This window comes from Grampus griseus (assembly GCF_964374135.1).
Source record: "Grampus griseus genome assembly, chromosome: 8".
Taxonomy (NCBI): Eukaryota; Metazoa; Chordata; class Mammalia; order Artiodactyla; family Delphinidae; genus Grampus; species Grampus griseus.
In genome coordinates, this window is record NC_139002.1 from 109,434,595 (window position 1) to 109,456,201 (window position 21,607).

General features: G+C 64.2%; 1 protein-coding gene across 1 annotated transcript; it reads left to right on the forward strand.

The window, feature by feature from the left end:
* Window positions 1-386: 386 nt before the first annotated feature.
* DUSP8 (dual specificity phosphatase 8) lies at window positions 387-10,269 on the forward strand. The gene is made up of 6 exons (XM_082659766.1): window positions 387-688; window positions 2,134-2,272; window positions 6,482-6,648; window positions 7,152-7,311; window positions 7,436-7,559; window positions 7,808-10,269. The coding sequence occupies exons 1-6, from the start codon at window positions 458-460 to the stop codon at window positions 8,850-8,852; spliced, it is 1,866 nt and encodes a 621-aa protein (XP_082515892.1). The 5' UTR covers window positions 387-457; the 3' UTR covers window positions 8,853-10,269.
* Window positions 10,270-21,607: the final 11,338 nt, after the last annotated feature.

Genomic DNA, 21,607 nt, shown 5'->3' on the forward strand with positions numbered 1-21,607 from the left:
GAGCCCCGAGGCCCTTCCCTCCGTGAGCCCCCACTTGCCTTGCCGTGTCCTGCTGAGAGGCTGGCGCCGTGACCGGGAGGGTGCAGCAGTGGACGGGCCACTCCCGAGCACCCTTCCATGGGTCACAGACTCCCCGAGTCGAGCCCAGAGGGGTCAGGGAGCTCGACCTGCACAGAGGAGCCAGAGGAGCCAGAGGAGCCAGAGGGAGGGAGGGCCCCACGGGCATACGTCAGGCCCAAACGCGCCGGTGCCCCTGGATCAGTGCCACCGCCAGCCCCTCGGAGGCCGGCCCTGCCGATGCCCACCCCCGGGGCCTGCAGCGCCTCTCACAGTCTGCCTGTCCTTACAGGTCTGGCGCCATGCCCAGGCACTCGGAGCCCTAGGCCACACCCGGGCAGTGGGAGCGGCCCCTGCTCACTCCCGGGCTCACCCCCTCCCCACTGCCCACTGCCACGCCATGGCCGGGGACCGGCTCCCTCGGAAGGTGATGGATGCCAAGAAGCTGGCCAGCCTGCTGCGGGGTGGGCCCGGGGGCCCACTGGTCATTGACAGCCGCTCCTTCGTGGAGTACAACAGCTGGCACGTGCTCAGCTCCGTCAACATCTGCTGCTCCAAGCTGGTGAAGCGGCGACTGCAGCAGGGCAAGGTGACCATCGCGGAGCTGATCCAGCCCACCTGTCGCAGCCAGGTACCGCCTTGTGCCTGCCCATCCCCTCCAGGGTCCTCCGGGGGCCTGGGCTGGGGCAGCTCCCCTTCCTCTGCCTTCGAACCTAACCTGGGCTCCTAAGGGTTGGAATCTGAGCCATTGTAGAGCAGTTCCCCGCTCCCTCTTAGGGCTACAAGAAGGCCCCTCCCCCCTCCGCTGACAGGTTCAACACCCGTCCCCCCTTCCTTCCCTCCCAGAGCCACTGACCCCGTCTGGGTCCCCACTCGGCCCGCACTCTGATGGCTGTGTGGACTTGGAAGAGGACGGGCCTGGTGGCCGAGGGTCTCACGCAGACAGCTCATGTCCCCAGCCCCCCGTTCTTTCCCCTCCGGAGTCTTGAGGACCCGGAATTCTCTCTGTGGCCCCCAAGAATGTCTCAGGTCACCTGCAGAGAACAATCCTGTCTCTATTCCCAAGGAGTGTTGAGTCCGCACTGGGGAGGGACCGGGACTGCTGGGCCGTGACCTGGGAAGGCAGTGGCACCTCCAGTGGGGGAGGGGTGGCCCGCCAGGCAGCCCAGAGCCTGAGGGAGGGGTCTTGGTCTCAGGCCCTGCCCCGTGCAGAGCTGGGATGTGAGAGGACCCAGATGGGAGTCCCCCCACCCCAAGGGCAGAACCGGCTCCCTATGGCTACCGTGAGGGGAATCCAGTGATTAATAACCCCTAGCGAGGTCTCCCGGCCAGGACGCTCTCCCATTGGCTGCCGGTGACATCATCTGGCCCAGGGTTGGCAGCTCAGCTGGCTTAAGGGCTGAGCGTGCTTGGGGGGCGGGGCATCAGCTGCCGTCTGAGCGGGAGCTGCTCCACATCTGGGCCCCGGTGGCATCCGAGGGGCGGGGGCAGCCGGAACCCCCGCTTCCTGCTGCTGCTGCCTGGATCACTGGGGGGAGGGGTCTTGCCGCAGCCCTCAGTTTCCCCGTCACTGGCCGGGGAGGAAAGGAGAGCCCAGACCCAAAGACCCCCCCCCCCACTTAAGAACCCCCGAAGTGTGCCTCCCGGGTCCCTGAGGAAGAGTTGATTTCCCTCAGCCTCCCTGGGAGCCAGCAGCCCCGGCCTCCCTGTGCGCCTGCCACCTGGCCCCTGTGTGCACCTGCCGGGAGCCCCACTGCCTTCCCCGTGTCTCCTCCACGCGGGCCTGGCCCACAGTGTCTGTCACCTTCACTCGTGTGAGTGCGCACGCTGGGCTCGGCCGCGTCGGGGATGCGTGTCCCCCTGGCCCTCCCCGCTCCGAGGGTCTGCCCGTGTGGCTGTGGGCATTTACACCTGTCCAGGTGTGAACTGTGGCTGGGTGCCTGCCCCCACTCCCCTTGGGGCACCCAAGCGGCAGCCCCTCCCTTCCATCCCCCGACCAGCGGCAGCAGTGGCAGCAGGGGGTGTGGCAGCTGGCAGGTGCCCGGCCACCCTGACCTCTGCCCTCTTGGCCCCCAGGTGGAGGCCACGGAGCCGCAGGACGTGGTGGTCTATGACCAGAGCACAAGGGACGCCAGCGTGCTGGCCGCAGACAGCTTCCTCTCCATCCTGCTCAGCAAGCTGGACGGCTGCTTCGACAGCGTGGCCATCCTCACAGGTGCGTCTGGAGGCCTCTCTCCCCGCCGCCGGCAGCTTGGCGGGGGCGGGGGGGGGGTCTGTCTCAGGAGTCATGTTCTGGCTCTGCCTCTGCTCTCCTCTCTGAGCCCGGAGACCAGTGTGTGCTGCGGCAGTGGGGGCCTGGTGGGGATGAACCTCCGTAGCTCTGGAGTTCTCAGGGGCTCCAGGGACCCCTCCTCTGGGCCACCACACTTCAGAGCCCCCTCCAGCACAGGCCCATCCCCACCACCAGCAGGTGAAGAGGGGGACAGGAGGGAACCCCCGACACAGGCCTGGGGCAGGGGAGATGGGGGAGGAATCTAGGCCAAGACCCGGTCTGCCTTGGAAACCACCCCCACCCCGCCACACACACGCACACGCACACGCACACACGGCACTGAGCCAGAACTTGTCCCACACGGGGGGGGGTCCCCTGAACACTCCAGCTGGCACAGGTGGCCTCACAACAGCCTGCTTGATCATGACTGCTGTCTGGTGGGCGAGTGGAAGTCCCCACAGGGCTTCCCATTCCCCAGAAGCAGCCTGGCCAGCCCCCCATACACACACGCACGCGTGCAGGCTGCACTGTGGTTCTTACCCACTCCTTCCTCCTGTAGGCAGTGGCTAACATACTTCTGCGGAATCCACCCCCTGCCCAGGTGGCCCAGGGCCTGTCCCAGGGCCTGTGGCCTCCCCGCCTGGGTGCCCCGGCCTCTGGTTGCCCAGGGCCGTGGCAGGCGGGGGGCACGCCGGCGTCACCCCCCCCACAGCTGGTGGGGTGCTTCGGTTCATTCGGCACACCCGCCCTGAGCGTCTGCTGAGCGCAGACGGGGTGCTGGTCGGTGGGCACGGGAGAGCGGCGGCGGCAGGCGGGCTCCACCAGCTGCAGGAGCCAGGCAGCTCTGGGCAGACCTCTCAGAGGAGGGGCTGCACGAGTGCATGCTGCCCTCTACACGTGCGTCGTGTCCAGGACGGAGGGCTCTGCATGGCCGGCTCTGCGAGGTCAGAGGGTGTCTGCACCTGGCTCTGTGTGTGTGCGTGCGCGCGCGTGTGTGTGTGTGTGTGCGTGTGTGCGTGTGCGTGTGTGTGTGTGCGTGTGCGTGCGTGTGTGTGTGCGTGTGTGTGTGCGCGTGCGTGTGTGTGTGCGTGTGTGTGTGTGCGTGCGTGTGTGTGTGCGTGTGTGTGTGTGTGTGTGTGTGAACTCTGGGAACCAGAAGCCACAGAAATGCAGATCCTCTGATTTAGCCGCTGGGCTCGGTTTGGGGACCAAGCAGGGGGGCAGTTTTACAGGGGTCCTGGGCAGAACGGGAACCCTCCCAGGGCCCAGATGGGAGCCCCTGTGTGTGTGTGTGGACGCACATGTGTCCCAGCCAGAAGTGACAACCAGAGGCCCTTCTGGGAGTCTGAGAAGAGGGTACTGGAGCAGCGCCCTCCCTTACCCCTGGGCTGTCCAGGGAAAGCCCAGAGCCTCTCATGGTCTGTCTCCCTGGGGGGCTGAGGGGGGTCACCTGGGACCCGGCCGTGCCCCACCTGGCTCACTCAGCCTTAGGAAGCACTGCCTCACCCTGCAGGGTTAGAGTATTCGCTCCCATTTCTCTGAAGGCCAAGCCAGGGAGAAGCCGTGACCCCCCACCATATGGGGAAGGCTCACAGTGACGTCAAATCAGGACCCGAACTTGGGGACGGCCTCCTGGCCTGGCCCACGGTGCCCACCTGAACCAGTGAGAACGGCAGGGCAAGGCTGAGGGGGTTAGAGCGATGCTGCCCGCCCACAAAGGGGAAGTGAGTCTCTTCTCGGGGATCACCAGCACCGCAGAAGCCAGAAGGGAGGACCAGGCCCCCTCCGTGGGTGGGGCACAGCCAGAGAGAAGGCAGCTCCAGGACATCAAGGTTTGCTGGAGAGGGCCGTGGGGGCGGGCCGTGCCGGGGTCCAGAACCGGCTGCCGTGACCAATGCCGCGCCCCTCCCCCCACAGCTGCTCCGCTGGTGACGTCCGGTGGGGGCGGGCATGGGAAAGGGAGCCTAGCCCTTTAAGCGGCGGGCGGTCCTGCCCAAGCCGGCTGCGCCCCGGTGCGCGTCCCTGCGGAATGCGGGCTGGTGATGTCGCCGCAGGCGGCTCAGCCCGCGCGCGTCGCCCTCGCACCCTGGTCGGAGACGGCGGAGGGAGCAGCCCCTGCGCGGAGGGTGGGTGCGGCCCCAGCCTGGGACCGCGGCGGGGCGGTGGGGGCTCCCGGGCGCGCCGCCCCGGTCCGAGCAGGAGCGCCTGGTGGAAGAGGCGGGTAGGGCCGGGAGTCCTCCCAGGACGTGCGCTTTTGTGCGGGTTCGGGGTTTCATTGTGAAGCCTGGGAGCTGCGTGTGGCTTCCCCTGACCTGCAAGGCAGAGAGAGCAGGGGGTTGGGGGGGGGTCCCTCCGGAAGGAAGGTGCCCTGGAGAGCCCTCGGCGAGGCCCTGAGAGTCCGGGCCGGGGTGGGGGTGGGGGACCTGCAGAGGGTCCAGGGCTGCTGGCACCCTCGCTTGTCACCCATCCCCAGAACCTGGGGTGGCCCTGAAATCGCGGAGGGACTGCAGTCTCAGGGCCTCCCAGACCTGGTGTCTACGGCGGGTTTGTAGGGGGCACCCCAAGCTGCCTGGCCCTTCCTGGAGGGCGTTCCTGGGGGTTCCAGGAATTGCAGCAAAGGCTGGCAGGTCTCTGCACCTGCCTTGAGACTCTCTTTAGGTGGGAGGTTCCTGATGGAATTCCCCCACCTCCATACTTGTCTGTCTTTGACGCTGAGAGAGCAGCGAGTAGGGGAACCGGGGCAGAGGAGTCTTGGGAGAGACGGTGCAGACCCTGCCCGTCCGCAGTGGGCGCTGTCCTCCAGCAGGAGTATCCAAGGGGCCCCTGGCTCTGGACTGTGAGTTGGGGCCCACCCTGGCACCCAGCTAAGCCCACCTCCCCTCCTGGGGACCTGAGAGCCACGGCATTGTCAGTCACCTGCCTCTCCCTGTCCAGCCAGCAGGTTTCTGAGGAAGGGACCCCTTTCCCTCCAAGGCTTATACCTCCACACCCCTAGGCTGGAGGTCCCCCACCTCTGTGGCCCCCCAAGGTCAAGGCTTTGTTGGGGGCACAGGGAGTGCACACGTCAGGCATTCTAGTTGGGCACCGAGCTGGACCGGGGCGAAGGCTGAGGCCACCAGGCATCTCTGTCCTCCGGAATCAGCCAGGTCTCTGGCACCAGCTGTGTCTGTGGGGCAGGGCAGGAAAGCACAGGGCACCTGCCTGGCTCCCCTGCCTCCTCCACGGGATGGGGTAGGCCTTGGCCCAGTGGTTTCTTGGTCCTCTTCCCTGAGCCTCATAACAATGCCTGGGGCGCACAGGACCAGGACACTGAGGCCCGCGGTCACTCGCAGAGTCAGACGTGTGCCCGTGGGCCCCCCTCAGCCCTTTCTGGCCAGCGGAGGGTCTCCCTCCACCAATCTGGCCCAGCGCACACGTGCGGGAAAGGCGGCAGGACACATGCCAGCCACGTGTATAGCGTGTGGCCTGCGCGCTGCCGGTCCCCAGCGTTCCCAGCTCTCAGCCCAGCCTCTGCTCCTCCGTAGTCCCCTGCTGGGTGGAATGGAGCCGTAACCTGAGCGCAGATGCCCCTGCTGGCTGTGCCAGCTCCAGTGGGTGATGTCATGCCCAGTGTGGGGGGGCAGGCTGGCCCTCAGAAGCCCTTGCCTCCCGGTCCTGGCATCCAAGCCTGGCCCGGGGCTCCTGGCCAATTGGAGGCAGGGAGGGATTGCATCAGCCCAGGGGGAGAGGCAGGAAGGCCCAGCCTGGCCCAGGCCACAGTGTGAAGGGGCTGGTGATACCCCTGCAGGAAGACCTCCGTGGCCTCTGAGCCCGCCCCTCTGTGGGCCCTGCACCTGCAGGGCCCATCATTTTTATGGGCCCTGACTTTTATGGGCATCACAGCGGCGTCCTCAGCGAGGCCAGCCCCTGATTAGCGTGAGGAGGAATTAGCGCAGGGGCAGGTGATGTAAATGTGCCGGCCCACGCCCCCGCTGCGATGAGAATGGCCTTCCAGTACCAGCACGGAGACCAGGTGCTCAGGCCAGAGGCTCGCCGATTGGGCTGGGCGTCCGGGTGGGTGTGGCTGAGCCGCGGTGGTGGGTGGGTGGCCTGGCTCCCCTGCCCCAGCCGGCCCACCCCGTGACGCATGTCTCTCCGCTTCTCCTCCTGCAGGGGGCTTTGCCACCTTCTCCTCCTGCTTCCCCGGCCTCTGTGAGGGCAAGCCTGCCGCCCTGCTGCCCATGAGCCTCTCCCAGCCCTGCCTGCCCGTGCCCAGCGTGGGCCTGACCCGCATCCTGCCTCACCTCTACCTGGGCTCCCAGAAGGATGTCCTGAACAAGGTGCGTGCACCGCCGGAGTCCGAAGCAGCTCCTAGGCTGGTCTGGGGGAATGACGGATGCACACAGGTGTGGGGGAAGCACGGGTTGGGGGCGCGGGAGGACCCAAGGGGGCCTGGCAGGACCAGAGCAGGGCTCGGGCAGGGCCTGGCCAGGCTGGGTGGAGAGGCAACTCCCTGCCCCTTTGGCAGTGCAGCCCACATGCCAAACTGCTGATGTCACTGGGCCCCGGGCCAGCCCTGAAAGAACCCCGTGTTTTAAAAATGGTGACGAGGGAAGAGGGTAAAGCCACCGCCCAGGCAGCCCAGCCATAAAATTCCTGGGAGCCTACGGCAGGCCAGGCCACAGGTGGGGCTCTCAGGGCCCGCCAGCCGCCTCACCACCCCCTCCCCAACTCTCCCCTCCTCCCCGCATGGGGCCTGCAGGCTCCCACCACAAGAGCATCCCAGCTTTTGGGCCTCCTGCCCAGCCGCACCCCCTTGCAACCTGTTCTCCCACCCTCCCAGGACCTGATGACCCAAAACGGAATAAGCTACGTCCTCAACGCCAGCAACTCCTGCCCCAAGCCTGACTTCATCTGTGAGAGCCGCTTCCTGCGCATTCCCATCAATGACAACTACTGTGAAAAGCTGCTGCCCTGGCTGGACAAGTCCATCGAGTTCATCGGTGAGGTGGACAGCACCCTCCTGCCCAGTCCCGGGGGAGGGCTGGAAGCAGGGGGCCAGGGGTCCTGAACCTGGGGTCGGGGAGGACTGCAGCCCCAGCCCTCACCTGGCCCCCCTGCCCTCAGATAAAGCCAAGCTGTCCAGCTGCCAGGTCATCGTCCACTGTCTGGCCGGCATCTCCCGCTCCGCTACCATCGCCATCGCTTACATCATGAAGACCATGGGCATGTCCTCCGACGACGCCTACAGGTAGCCCCTCCTTCCCGCCTGGGCCTGGCCCCTCCCCTCTCGACCACTAGCCACTGGATGGGCCCAGCAGTGAAGGGCACCCCCCTTTGGCTGCCCCAGCTGCAGATGGGGGCCTGAGCCCAGCCCCGGCACACTTGGGTCTGCACGTCAGCTCTGTGCCCCGGAGTGGGCAGTGGGGGCAGGGGAGAGTCAGGTGGGCAGCCTGGCCTGGCGGGAGCCCCGCCCCCACTGAGCGGCTCTCACCCCAGGTTCGTGAAGGACCGTCGCCCGTCCATTTCGCCCAACTTCAATTTCCTGGGCCAGCTGCTGGAGTACGAACGCAGCCTGAAGCTGCTGGCCGCCCTGCAGGGCGACGGGGCATCCCACCCTGGGACCCCAGAGCCCCTCCCGGGCCCTGCCGCCCCACTGCCGCCGCTGCCACCACCTACCTCAGAGAGTGCTGCCACCGGGAGCGCAGCGGCCATCACCACCAGGGAGGGCGCACAGGTGGGGGGCGGGGAGACCCCCACCCCCGCCCCGGCCCCGGCCACCAGCGCGCTACAGCAGGGGCTGCGTGGCCTGCACCTCTCCTCCGACCGCCTCCAGGACACCAACCGCCTCAAGCGCTCCTTCTCGCTGGACATCAAGTCGGCCTACGCGCCGAGCCGGCAGCCCGAAGACCCCGGGCCCCCCGACCCCGGGGAGGCCTCCAAACTCTGCAAGCTGGACAGCCCATCGGGGGGCGTGCTGAGCCTGCCCTCCCCCAGCCCCGACAGCCCGGACGCGCCGCCTGAGCCACGCCCCAGGCTCCGCCGGCGGCCCCGGCCCCTGGCCGGCTCCCCGGCGCCCGGCCTCGGCCTGAACTTCGGTGACGCCGCCCGGCAGACTCCGCGGCTCGGCCTCTCGGCCCTGTCGGCGCCCGGGCTGCCCGGCCCTAGCCAGCCGGCCGGCCCTGGCGGCTGGGCGCCACCGCTCGACTCCCCGGGCACACCGTCCCCCGACGGGCCCTGGTGCTGCAGCCCCGAGGGCGCGCAGGGCGCGGGCGGTGCGCGGTTCGCACCCTTCGGCCGGGCCAGCGGGCCGGGCGCGGGAGGCGGCGACCTGCGGCGGCGGGAGACGGCGAGGCCCGAGGCCCGGGACGCGAGGACCGGCTGGCCCGACGAGCCGGCCCCGGAGACACAGTTCAAGCGCCGCAGCTGCCAGATGGAGTTTGAGGAGGGCATGGTGGAGGGGCGCGCGCGCGGCGAGGAACGGGCCGCCCTGGGCAAGCAGGCCAGCTTCTCGGGCAGTGCGGAGGTCATCGAGGTGTCCTGACCGCGGCCGGGAGCGGCCCCTCCGCGGGGACCCGGCGCCCCCAGCCCTTCCGCTGCCCTCCCTCGGCTGGGCCCGCTATAAATACGTATTATATATAATGCAATGAAAGGTAAATGGTTTTACTGCGATTTTTATCGAGAAGTAAATATTTCCATTTTTTATTTATTTAAGCTGTTCATTCTGGCAATGACTTGGCAACAGTGCGGGCGGTCCTCGGAGCTCTATTTTTACTGTCTGGTATTTAAACTGAAGCCCACGTTTCTAAGCAATATGAGGCCACCTTCAGTTGCAAGCTGGGGTGCCAGGCCTGGGGTTCCCCCCTCCCCCCTCCCCCAGGAAACACTGCTGACCGTTGCAAAGAGGCTGCTGAGCTTTCGTGCACTTTTTACATAAGGGGAAAAAAAGATGAAAAAACCTTTGCCACAAACTGAGCCGCAGAACCTCCCTGCCCCTCCCCCGCCCCACGACCTCCTCTCCTCCCTCTTCCTTCTCTGCTCCTTTCTGGGCACTTCACCAAAGCCATAGGTGGGAGGAGGTGTCCCGGGAGCGGAGGAGGCACCGCCAGCCCCCCGGCCACCTCCAGGCGCCAGGTCTCGGTGCCCTAGAGGGCACCCCCACCGCCCATGCCCCCGGGCCCGTTGCCTGGCAGGTGTTGGGGGCCCAGGGTGTTCAGAGGACTGGGGTCTGGAAGAGGGGAAGAGCGCGGTGAAGGGGGCTCCCGAGTGTCAGATGACATGGGTCCACAGGGCAGGGATGCAGGTGGAATGCCCCCACCCCTGCCCGAGGGGAGGCTGCTGCCCTCTCCTCCGCTTTGGGGGTGCCCCCTAGCGCCAGCTGCCAGTGGGAGAGCCAGCAGGAGGGGGAGCTTGGCCCCTGGGGGGTGGCAGGCTGGAGGAGCTGGGCCGCCAGTGCTGGCTCGGCTGGTCAGAGGGGGCAGATAGATTTAGGGGCTTGTTCTGCAGGTGGAGGTCCCTCCAGGAGGAGTGGCTGCCTTGCAGAGGGAGGGGGCAGTCAGCGCCTGGCAGACCCTTATGCCTCCGGGGGTGGGGGCCTTAGCTTGGGAGGGCCGCCTCCACGTAAATATCCCTGATGTGAGCAGATGCAGGAGGTGTCCCCCACGTCTGCCCAACCTCCATAGGGGCCTCGGAGGAGAGAGACCCCTGTACACCCCTCTCCTCTCCTCTGAAGCCTCCCCGGTATCTTCAAGGTGACATGCCAGTCCCTACTCCCAGGTGGCTTTTTGGCCCAGGTGGGCCAGCCTGGGGGTGAGGGCAGGAGCAAAGCCCCAGCTACCCCTCCTCGGTCAGTGGGACCCAAGGCTTTGGGAGGCAGGAGTGGGTGTCCCCCAACCTTCAGATGTCCTAGAGTGTCCAGGAGTGGGGGCTGGTCACCTTGGGGAGAGGCCAGGGGCTTGGCAGAAGGGGTGGCCTGGGCAGGACTGAGTCCTCAGGCAGGCCTTGCGGGGCGGGGGGGGGGGGCCTGCCTGCCCCCAGCTGCCCTCTAGCTGTTTCTTCTACTTGTTCTTCTTTTGACCCCCGCCTTATGTCCCGTCATCCCCCCTTTGAACAAAATTTCTGTTCCTGTTCCCTGTGTCCCCACCCCGTCCCCCAAGAGCATAAGCTATCATTGTTGTATTTGCAATCTATGGACTAGAGGTTTAACTATTTATTACTATTGGTTAATTATTATTATTATTATTGATTATGTAAATTTGCCTCCTGTCTGTCTATCGCGTTGTGTTCCTGAGGTGACCCCGGGTGTGGAGGATGCACTGGTCCCCACTCCGCGCCCTACCCCTAAGCTGTCCAGGAGACAGTGCTCAGGGCCGCTGGTTGGGCCCCACCACCCTGGGGGCGGGTCCCACGGCCCGTTCTCCCCACCCTCTGTCCTTGTCCAGGGCTGGAGCCGCTGTGGCTTCTGTCCTGGGGCGCGTGGGGGCTGTTGCTCATGAGACGCTGGTCGAAGTGAGCAGCTGTGATGAGAGAAGGTCCCGTCTCGGCCGCCCCCTGCCCCCCATGCTGGCGGCACTGGGCACCGGGCAAGAGCCCCTCCCTGGTCACTTCCACCCACTGTCCCAGGCAGGGAGGGGAGGGGGCAGGGCCCCAGCTCTCTCCAAGTCTCTCTTGGCCCTCCCACCCCTCCTGCCGGCCCAGTGCCCCGGCATCAGGGGTCCCCCAGAATGGACCCGGCCCCCTCCTATTATTTGCTGGAAAGTCCAGCGGAGGAGAGGTGGCAGGTCCCCCCGCATGGCTCCCGGTCCCTCTGGACGGGGCTGCCCCACCTCAGAACCCCTTCCCAGCGCGGCCGCTCTCTCATCCCTGTCCTGTCCCCTTCTTTTGTATTTGGAAACGACGTGTTGTAATAAATCCTGAGATGGATGTTTTCTCCACGCCTCCGGCTGCCTCCTTCTTTGGGCTGGTGGGCGGTGGTGTAGAGGGGCTTCCTGGGGCCAGGAGGCTGGGGTGTGGGGCCTGGAGAGTCAGACTGCCCCCGACTCACTGCTCAGAGCCCCGAACCCAGAACCCAGTGGGCCTGCTGTGGCAGAGGGGCAGGTGTACGATGTAGCGCAGCCTTTTTTGCTGTTTCAGGCTACTGACAATTTAAGTAACTTAGAACCGTATAAAATGGAGGCTCAGTTTTCCCCTCAGCTGCCCCCACCCCACTCTCCAGAAATAACCACAGCTCCCTGCACACCTCCGTGCGTGTGCACGCGTGAGCAGCGTGTGGGTACACGCACGTACGTACCACACCACAGCTTGCCTTCCCAACAGAAATGGGGGTCTAGCTATACAGAGTGTCTACAACTGGCTTTTACGCTGTTGTTTAAATTACTCGTTGAAGGTTCAAGGCCCAAAGGCACACAAGGGTACCTGGTGGGAAGTACTGGTGTGTGTCCCCAGCCACCGGCTTCCTCTCCCTGGCACCAGCGCCCCCCTGCAGGCCTCCCTCCCTCACTGCCAGGGCTGCAGAGACTGCAGTGTCAGTGCTGCGGGGCTGAGGCTCCCCGGCCCACGTGTGTTTACAGCTGCAGCTCTGAGCGTCCGTGCCGTGCTCTCATGGGACACATTGTAGACCTGACTCCTCTGGGCCATTCCAAAGTGTGCCCGGCCGTTACTGTAACGACGGCTCTGACACGCTGAGCGCTAGCTCTGTGCCAGGTGCCACTCTCAGCATTTCCGGGGACCCTCACCTCCCAAGTCTCTGGGCAGCCTCCCCAGCAGGTCTGTGCCCTCAGCCCCAGCGTCCTCTGGCTAATGCAGTGCAACCTCCCCGCAGGGGGTCTGACCCTTCCGGAGGTTTGGCCTGCTTATCCTGGGGACCCTCCCCCTCTGCAAGCAGGCAGGTAGCCCAAACCAGGGACACCGGCCAGACCTGTGTCTGTGCATGTGTGTGTGGCCACACACACGTGTTATATGAGCACACACACGCGTGTGTAGTAAACGTGTGGTCTCAAGAAGCAAGAGAACGTGCAAGGGCCAGGCCGGGAGGGCCGGGGCTGCGGAGGAGGTAGGGTCCTTGAAGCCTGCACCCGCAGGAGTCCTCAAAGAGGCCGAAAGCTAGAAACACTGACTGCCTCTCTGGCAAGGCTATTTTTAGCTCGAGAACATCTATTTATAACTCTGGCAGCCCCCTGGAGTCAATGAAAGGAGGACTGGAAAAAGCTGACGGCCGTTTGGAGCAGCACCTAACCCTGAGGGAGGTGGGGTACCCAGCAGGGGCCCTGGGGCCAGTGGAAGACTCCGAATCCCCCAGGCTCCCAGGGGTCAACTTGCCCAAGCGCTGAACAAGCCAGGTAGTGAGGCTAGATCTGAACCCTGGGGGCTGGCCTCCCCCCTGCTCTCGACCACCACAGTCTGGTCCCCACCACACCAGGTCTCCTAGATGCTAGGCACCCCTGCTTCTGCCTCTGTGTCTCCCCCCTAGGCCAAGGGCTTTAGGCACTTGATGGCTTTGGGATGCGGGGGTGGGGGTAGATGGGTGGCATGGGATTGTCTGCGGCTGGTCTCAGCCTATAGACAGCGATGCCATGGGCTAGGGATGCCCACGGCCCCTGCCTGGGCCTGTCTTACTTGTGGACGCCCCCATAAGTAGGACACACATCTCGGCAACGACCATCAGGGAACTTTGAAAAAACAAGGTTAACTACCGGGCCTGAAGGTACACGGTACGCCTGGGGTCACACAGAGAGGTCACCGGCAGAGAGAGACAGAGTGTGGGCCTGGGCTTCTGCTTGTATTGGGTTCGAGTGGGGGGTGCCTAGGGTTTCGCGGGTTCACTCTTTATTGGTAAATTAAGACATAGGAGTGGGAATAAGGGAAGGGAAACACGGGGTCACACAAGGGGTCAGTTATCTAGGTCACCCAGGGCTTTCTTCATGGGGACCCTCACGGGTGGGGCGGCCTGGCTCTTTAGCCGTGTAGTTGGCATTGTGTTTATTCCAGATAGATGCCTTTTTTTTTTTTTTTTTTGCGGTACGCGGGCCTCTCACTGTTGTGGCGTCTCCCGTTGCGGAGCACAGGCTCCGGACGCGCAGGCTCAGCGGCCATGGCTCACGGGCCCAGCCGCTCCGCGGCATGTGGGATCCTCCCAGACCGGGGCACGAACCCGCGTCCCCTGCATCGGCAGTCGGACTCCCAACCACTGAGCCACCAGGGAAGCCCCAGATAGATGTCGTTGAAATGAATGCCTCAGCAATCAAAAGCTTAGTGCCAGGCACTAACTTCACAATCAAAAAAGCGAATTATCAGGCATTTACATTACAGGGGTGGGTGGATGGGTGAGTGGGTAGATAAATGAGTGGGGAGTGGATGGGAGGGAGAGTGGATGGATGGATGGGTGACTGGTTGCATGGATGGGTGATTAAGAAGTGGATGGGTGAATAGGGGTATATGGATGGCTGGGTAGGGGGTAGAGGGATGGGTAAATGGGAGGGAGGCAGGGAGGGAGGGGAAGAAGGTGGGTGAGTAGTAACCTTCCATCACACCTAGTGCACCTCTATTAGTCGGCCGTATATTAAAGCTGTGTGCTTACCTCCATCCTCCCACTGGACCATAGGCATCCTGTCCTTGCTAAAGAAGGTGCCCAGTGGGGCTTCTCTGGTGGCGCAGTGGTTGAGAGTCTGCCTGCCGATGCAGGGGACAGGGGTTCGTGCCCCGGTCTGGGAAGATCCCACGTGCCGCGGAGCGGCCGGGCCCGTGAACCATGGCCGCTGAGCCTGCGTGTCTGGAGCCTGTGCTCCACAACGGGAGAGGCCACAGCAGCGAGAGGCCCGCGTACTGAAAAAAAAAAAAAAAAAGAAGGTGTCCAGTGAGCGTTCAATGAATAAACCATAAACTACCAGTGTCGGAGCTGCACACCACTGTAGAGACCCAGTCAACCCTCTTCAAGGCCCAACTTCTCCAATGTCCCCCAGAGGGTCAGGGTCAGCCTCAGTGGCCCCTGAGGCCCCGTCTAGCTCAGACCCTGCTTCTGTGGATGGATCTGTCGAGGTACTCCTGAGGCTCAGAACTGCTGGGGCTCAGAGCAGGGCAAGACAGAACTGCTGGGGCTCAGAGCAGGGCAAGACAGAACTGCTGGGGCTCAGAGCAGGGCAAGACAGAACTGCTGGGGCTCAGAGCAGGGCGAGAGCGAAGATGGTCAGTTCTCAGTAAGGCTGTGGGTGGTGGCTTGGCATCCGGAGGCCAAGCTGCATGTGGAGAGGCTGGGGCATGTGTAGGGAGAGGGCAGAGGTGGGACTGTGCCCTGCTGGGAAGCTGACCACCTCTGGCCAAGGGATGGGAAGGGACGCACGGCTCTGCGTGGCTCTGGACGGCAGGTAGGCTGGGGGTGGGGTTCATCTCTTCTGCAGAAAAGTGGTCCATCCTGAGCAGGGGAGAGGCCCTCTGCCATCCAGGAGAAGCCATGGAGACTTCGAGGTCTGAAGAATGGAAATGGGGAGTTGGTGTCCCATTCTCCCAGAAAGGGAGGGGGCTGGGTGCTGGGCAGACAATTGGGGGTGGGGCTGACTCCCAGCAGGGCTTCTTGTGGGTGCCTAGCCCACCCAGTCAGTGGGGGCTCATGAGGCTGAGCCCCCAGAGAAACCTCATCGTTTTTGGCAGGGGGCAGGGGTGTCGAGACTAGTAAAAGGCAGTCCCAGGACCTGCTTCTGGCCCAGGGGTTGGGGGTCTCCAGACATGGGGTCTTTTTGAAAGAGTGGTGGGGCCCTGATTATGTGGTGATGGTTTTAGAAGAGAGAAGGGGTTGGGGGCAAGAAAGAAGCGGCTCCCCCTGAGGACGGGACCAAAGTTGGCCTTGGGCAGAAGGGAGGGAAAGATGCTGCCGTAGGCGACCAGTTCCCAGAGCAAGAGCTGGGGAGGGGGGGCGGGGAGGACAAGTGAAACCCCGCCCCCCCCCCCCCCCCCCCGCCAAAGACAGAAAAGCTGCGGGTCAGGGTAATGCCAGGGCCAGGCTTGGCCAATTCTAGGCAGGTCCCTGGGGGAGCTCCCTCCAGGCTTTCAAACTTCCCGGCCTGGGGAACTGCGGGGGGGAGGGGCTGGGAAGGGGGAGGCCTGCGGGAGGCTGCGGCAGGCGGACCTCGGTTTCTCAGTCTCTGTGCAAACACCACATGTGAGACCAGAGCTGCGAAGGCCTTTCCTCAGGGCAGCCCAGCCGGGCAACTCTGGGAACAGAGGGGAAGCTGCCCCTTTCGCCGTCAATTAAGCGGGGTACCCCGCCCACCCGCCGCAGCACGTGCGCTCCCGGGACTCCTCGCCGGCGCCTCAACCCCAACCAGGGCGCTCTCCCCGCTTGCACACCTGGGGCCTCCGCGGGGGCCCAGCAGGGCAGGTGACTGGCCGGGATGGCTGTGTTGGCACCATGGGCATCCGGGCGGGCGGAAGCCAGACTCAGCCTGACGCAATTGGCGGACGTAGCTATAAATAGCGAAGGAGAGCTTGAAATAGACGTGGGGGGAAGGGAGAGGGTGGGTGGTGAGGGGCCGGAGTCCTGGAGAGCGGCGGGAGGAGAAAGGGTCTGAGCGCCAGACACCAAGGGAGGAAACAAAGCCCCACTTTAGAGCGCGCCCGTCCGGTGGGTGTTCACACCCGGAAACATTTGCGGAAGCAGGGTGAAGTCCAGCCAGCCCAATGCCCACATTGGCGGGGGAGGGCGGGGGTCTGGGACAGGATGGTGACCAGTGCCGGCCGCAGCTCACGGCCTGGCTCTCAGCCTTCGGCTCCCAGGTGACCTGAGGGCAGAGCGGCCCCTCCTCCCGGTGCCTCCCAGGACCGGCAGAAATGAGATTTCGTTCCTCTGCCCCTTCCCCAGTCAAGCCCCTGGCGCTGGAGACCCCTCCAACACCCCCCCCCCCCCACGCACACACACTCCGCAGGGACCCGGCATCAAGGGAAACTAGGCCTGGCAGGAAGGAGGCTCCGCCCCCTGCACCTTTATCTGAACCGTCTACCAGAACCTCCCTGGCTCAGCGGCATTGCCCACCTGCCCCAGGACACGCTGCAGCTTATGGGGGTCCCACGTATCTCGGGCTCTGGACATCTAGGCCGATACTGGGCAACCACAGGCCTGCAGGACTAAGACCCCACGTGGGCCCAGAGGTGGAAGAGAGAACCCCAGGCTCCCTCCCCGAGTATCTCCCCCCCCACCCCCGCCCCTGCAAGTGATTTCACACCTAGTTTCAGATCGCACTCTCTCTGAGGTTCCCCCACCCAGGCGCCAGTCCCTCCGCTCCTGGCCTCTGCTGGGGGTCTGCCATGGGGAGCTGGGTGGCAGGCGTTAGGGCAGATCAGGAACAGAGGGTGGCGCGGGAGCTGCTGATAAGGCCCTTCCCCGTGAGGCAACCCTAACAGGAAACTCCAGGAAGGGCAGGATTTGGGGTCGAAGGACGGGCTGGGGGAGGGTACGGTCGGGGGCCTCACCTCACCCAGCCGGTGGCTGGCTGCCCTGCTCCTCCCCGAGGGGAAGGATGCGGCTGCACCGCCAGTGGGGGGACCGTGGGCGCGGCCCCACCGGCCAGTGCGGGGCTGTCCCGCTGGGCGGCGACGTCAGCCCAGGTGTAGGGGCGCCCAGAGCCTCTTGGCTGGGGCGGGAGCAGCCGGCCTCTGGGCCCTCCGGAAGCGCCCCCATCACACTCCGGCCCTTGAGGTACCCCTCCTGGGAGCCCAGACCCCACCCTACCGGCGCGCACAGCCGGGCCAGCCCCGGGCTCACGGGACCGGGAGGCTGGGTGTGGTGGGTGCTCCGCGCGCTCGCACTGAGCTCACGCCGGAAGGCCGCGCCCACCCCCGGACGCCGCTAGCCGGGCCCGCCGCGACGTCCTTCATCCTCAAAGCGCCGCTGCCCCTGGGCTCCCGCCCCTCCGCGCGCCCCGGGCCGCGAGTGGAGGGGGGCGCGGTGAGCACCTGCTTCGCGCCAAGCCCGAGGGCATCGCGCCCCAGCCCCCGGTCCGGCCCCAGGTGGGCAAACACCTGCCGGGCGGGGACGAGGCGAGCGCCCTTCCCTGCGTCCCGGGCCGAGCCACACGAGAGTAGGCCTGCCCCCTCAGGGGGCGCACGGTGAGCTCCTCTCTGGCCTCGGGCTCCCACCCCGCGCTCCCGGAGCCGGGCGAGCAGCCCGGCAGCGCCACCTGCTGCCCGCGCTCGGGGAGGGGCGGCCGGTTCGCGGGCCGGGACCCCCAGCCTCCACGCATCCCGGGGGCCCTGCTGGCTGGGAGGAAAGCGTGGCTTGGGAGTTCGGGTCTTCAGCGGTCTCCAGCGCCACGGCTCCTTGCCCCCACCCTCCTTCTGAGGCCTCGCCCTTGGCCCATCTGCAGCCTTACCTGCTCCGGGCCTCCCAGCCCCACCGCCACACCCTCAGAGACACCTCTGCCGTCAACAGCCACAGCTGTGTCTCCAGCCAGATCTCACCCTTGGCCTTCAGACCCGGAAAGGCCCAGGTGCTGGGTGCCACCTCCAGTCTAGCTGGCATCTCGTCTCCCTCCCCTGCCCCTTGCCCACACGCCCTCCCCTCCCTCCCCCCCCTCACCCCACGGCCCTCCAGTGAGCAGCACAGGCTGTGGCTCCTGCCTGTTGCTTCAGTTCCACTCCCTGCACCCCTCATCGGGATGGTGACGCCCACGTCCAGGCCTCCAGCCTCTGGTCTCCTCCAGCGGCCCCCACCGCACTCACCTCCACTGAGCGGAGCACCCTCCTTCTGCAAGTCCTTCTCTCTCCCTGGAAGGTGCCCCTGCCCTGGTCTGCAAGTGTGTCCATGGCTCCCCCAGTCTTAGGTGCATGGCCTCACTCAAATCCCCCCCATTGCTGAGCAGATATAGACACTTGTCCCCCTCCGTTGGGGGTCTGCCTCTGCCCCCACTGCCCAGCAGGGCGTGGCACTGAGAGTCCCTGATCTCTGCCTTCATGTTCGCGTGACATTCTCCTGTGTGTGTGTCTGTGTCCAAATATCCCGCTTGTAAGGACACCGGTCATATTGGACTAGGGCCCACCCTCATGACCTTATCTTAACTAATTTCATTTGGAAAGACCCTATTGCCAAGTAAGGTCACCTTCTGGGGCACTGGGGGTCAGGACTTTGGCATATCATTTTGGGCGGGACACAGTGCAGCCCATGGCAGGTGTCAGCAGGTAGACGTGCACACTTCAGGATGACCAGGAAGCCCCTCAGACCTTGCTCACGGCACTGCTCAGCAACCTGCTCTGGGAACAAGGCTTTATGGCTGCAGAGCCGGCCTCCCCCGCTGACTAAATGGGGTCTTCGCAGATCAGAGCAGGCACCAGGTTGATCAGTAAAAGCCACTAGGTGGGGCTTCCCTGGTGGCGCAGTGGTTGAGAGTCTGCCTGCTGATGCAGGGGACACGTGTTCATGCCCCGGTCCGGGAAGATCCCACATGCCGCGGAGCGGCTGGGCCCGTGAGCCATGGCCACTGAGCCTGCGCGTCCGGAGCCTGCGCGTGCGGAGCCTGTGCTCCGCAACGGGAGAGGCCACAGAGTGAGAGGCCCGCGTGCCGCAAAAAAAAAAAAAAAAGCCACTAGGCTCCTGCAGACTAGGAGATCTAGCATCTGGAGACCCCCGATCTCGTAGCCCCCTCCCATTGGATGGAGAAGGGTGAGCCAAAGCAGGCTCGTGGCAGGGCTGGGAGGACGGCCCAGTCTCCTGGCTCTTTCCTGGGCCTGCTTGTTTCACGGCTACCAGCCAGGGGCCATGGGCCTGGCCATGGGTTAGGGGTGCTTAGCCTGTCCTGCCCCAGCCAATCCAGGGACTTGAGCTGGGGAAGGCTGGATGGAACAGGGCAGAGGCTGGGGGGGAGGGGAGAGGCCAGGGGCCACCGGCATTAAGCATTAGCATGGCCCCTGGCCAGTGGTAAGTGCCCCAGAAGTAATCCCAGGTGACAGTGATTCCTGTTGTCTCTATGGATACCTGGCCCTGAGCCGCAGTGCCCACCACCTCAGGGCCTGAGCCAAATGCCCCCCAGAGGGGGCAGGGGGAGGGGCGCTGGAGCCTGAAGGCAGCTCAGCCCTCCTGCCACCGCCAGACAGAAGGGCCGCTGAGCGGGCTGCTCCCACGGGTGACGTCCTCCACCGTTCCCAAGTCCCAGGGAGGAGAGCCCCTCTGTGAGGCAGAAGGTAGTGGGAAGACGGCGGGCTTAGGAACAGAGGGTTCTGGAATCCCAGCTCTCCACTTGCTCACGGGGGGACCTTGGACAAGCTCCTGTCCCGCTAGGAGCCCTGGTCTCCTCCCTGCAGTCACTGCCCAGAAGGGCGTGAGGCTGAAGTGAAGGCGTGTGTGTAGGGCAGCCAGCCCGGCAGCGCGGGTCTGCAGGAGGGCGTTCTCTGCAGCATTGGCTGGAGGCTTGGAAGGACCGATGCCTTGGGAGGACCTTGCAGCTCCCAGGGGCTTGGCTTTCTGAGGTGCCTTCCCCAAAGCAGACCCCCAGGCTCGTCTGAGACAAGCAATGCTGACCCTCTGCCCCGTGAGGCCAGCCCTCTCTGCTGCCCTCGCGCTGCTGTCACTCACCCTCAGCCTCACTGGGGACTGTCCCACACGAGAACCAGCTCAGGAGGCAAGAGGGAGCCACTGTTCTCCAGCCTCCGAGGTGTAGGAGAAAGTGTATCCTTCCGGCCAGGCAGCCCGGCACTGGGAAGGATGCTCTGGACCTCCGACTGGCCACGTCCCCCATCGGCTGTTGGACACAAGGGAAGGCAGCCAGAGGCGGGCCCTCTGCCCACAGCATGGGCAGTGAGTGGGCCCATGGGACGGACAGACAGGGTCAGGCCGGAGACAGTGAAAGCGAAGGAGGACCCAGCAGGGCGCGGCTTGAACCCGGGGTCACTGTTGAGAGTCAGCTTTCTCCGCGAAGACTTGCCACGTGGTCACTGTTATCCTGGAAGCCTCATCCTCTGCCCCACAATGGAAGACAACTCCTTCTGGAGGATTCCTGCAGGTCCCCAGTCTACAGCAAAGCATAATTGGGAAAACCAAGCCCCTCGTTTCCCTGCCCAGGAACTCCCTGCTGGCACACAGCTCCAGGCGCCCTTCTGGGCAGAATCTGGGCAGAAGGCGGGTGGCTGGTGGAAAGGACAAGGTTGAGGGTTGGCGTCTGCATCAGTGTCCTGTGGCTGCTGTAACAAAGGACCACAACTGAGTGGCCTACGGCAACAGAAATTTGTTGTCTCACCGTTCTGGAGGCCGGAAACCAAAATCTTTGGTGTCAGCGGGGCTGGTTCCTTCTGAGGGCTTTGAGGGAAGGCTCTGGCCCACGCCTCTCCTTGGCCTGTGTCTCTTCACACCATCTTCCCTCTGTGATCAAATTGCCCCTTTTTATAAGGACACCGTTGGACTAGGTGCCCATGCTATTTGCATTACGACCTTATCTTAACTAATTCAATCTGCAATTTCTCCGTTTCCAAGTAAGGTCCCATTCTGAGGTACTGAGGGGTTATGACTTCAACATACCTCTTTTGAGGGGTTGGGGGGGGCACAATTCAACCTGTAACAGCCAGAACGCCTTGTCCCCGTCGTTGGCGTCCTCATTCTCCAGAGCGCTTAGCACTGCCTAAAGTATTATATGCCTTGATTTTTTCGTTGACTGTGTACTCCCATTAGTCTGTAAGCTCTGTGGGGGTTACTTCTTGTCCGTCTTGTCTGCCGTTGCATTCCGAGCACCTATGGAGGGCCTGGCACATGGTTGGCACACAATACTTATTTGCCAAGTAGATGGATGAATGGAAAGAGGGCTGAGTGGAAAACCCTGCAGTTCTACCTTCCTGCCAAAGTAGTAAGACCACAAGCAGAACTGAACCTCCAGGGAAGTCACAGAGGTTGGTGCCGCCACCAGAGAACTGCAAGGCGCAGAGGGCCTGTCACGTTCCAGTTTCACTCATACGTGTTGTCTGTGCAGGAGGTGGAGGCTGTCGGTGACTGACAGTGGGTTATTGCAAGTTTAAGGCCCTGATTATGTGGACAGCTACAGCTGGCCTTCCAGATGTGGTATCCTTCCTGGAGCCAGTCAGTACAACAGTCCCCACCCTACCCCCACACCAAGAGCACCAGGAACGGTGAGCTGTCCTTTGCCAGGGTTAGGGGTGCACCTCCACCATCTCACTGCAGGGTCACATCAGCACTTACTCCCTCCACCATGGTTTAGTCCACGCAGAGTCTGATTATGTCAGGATGCCACACCGTTCCATCACATGGACGATGTCCCGTTGATAGACTGCAGAACCCAGGACTTAGTGATATTCTAGACACTAAAATAACATACG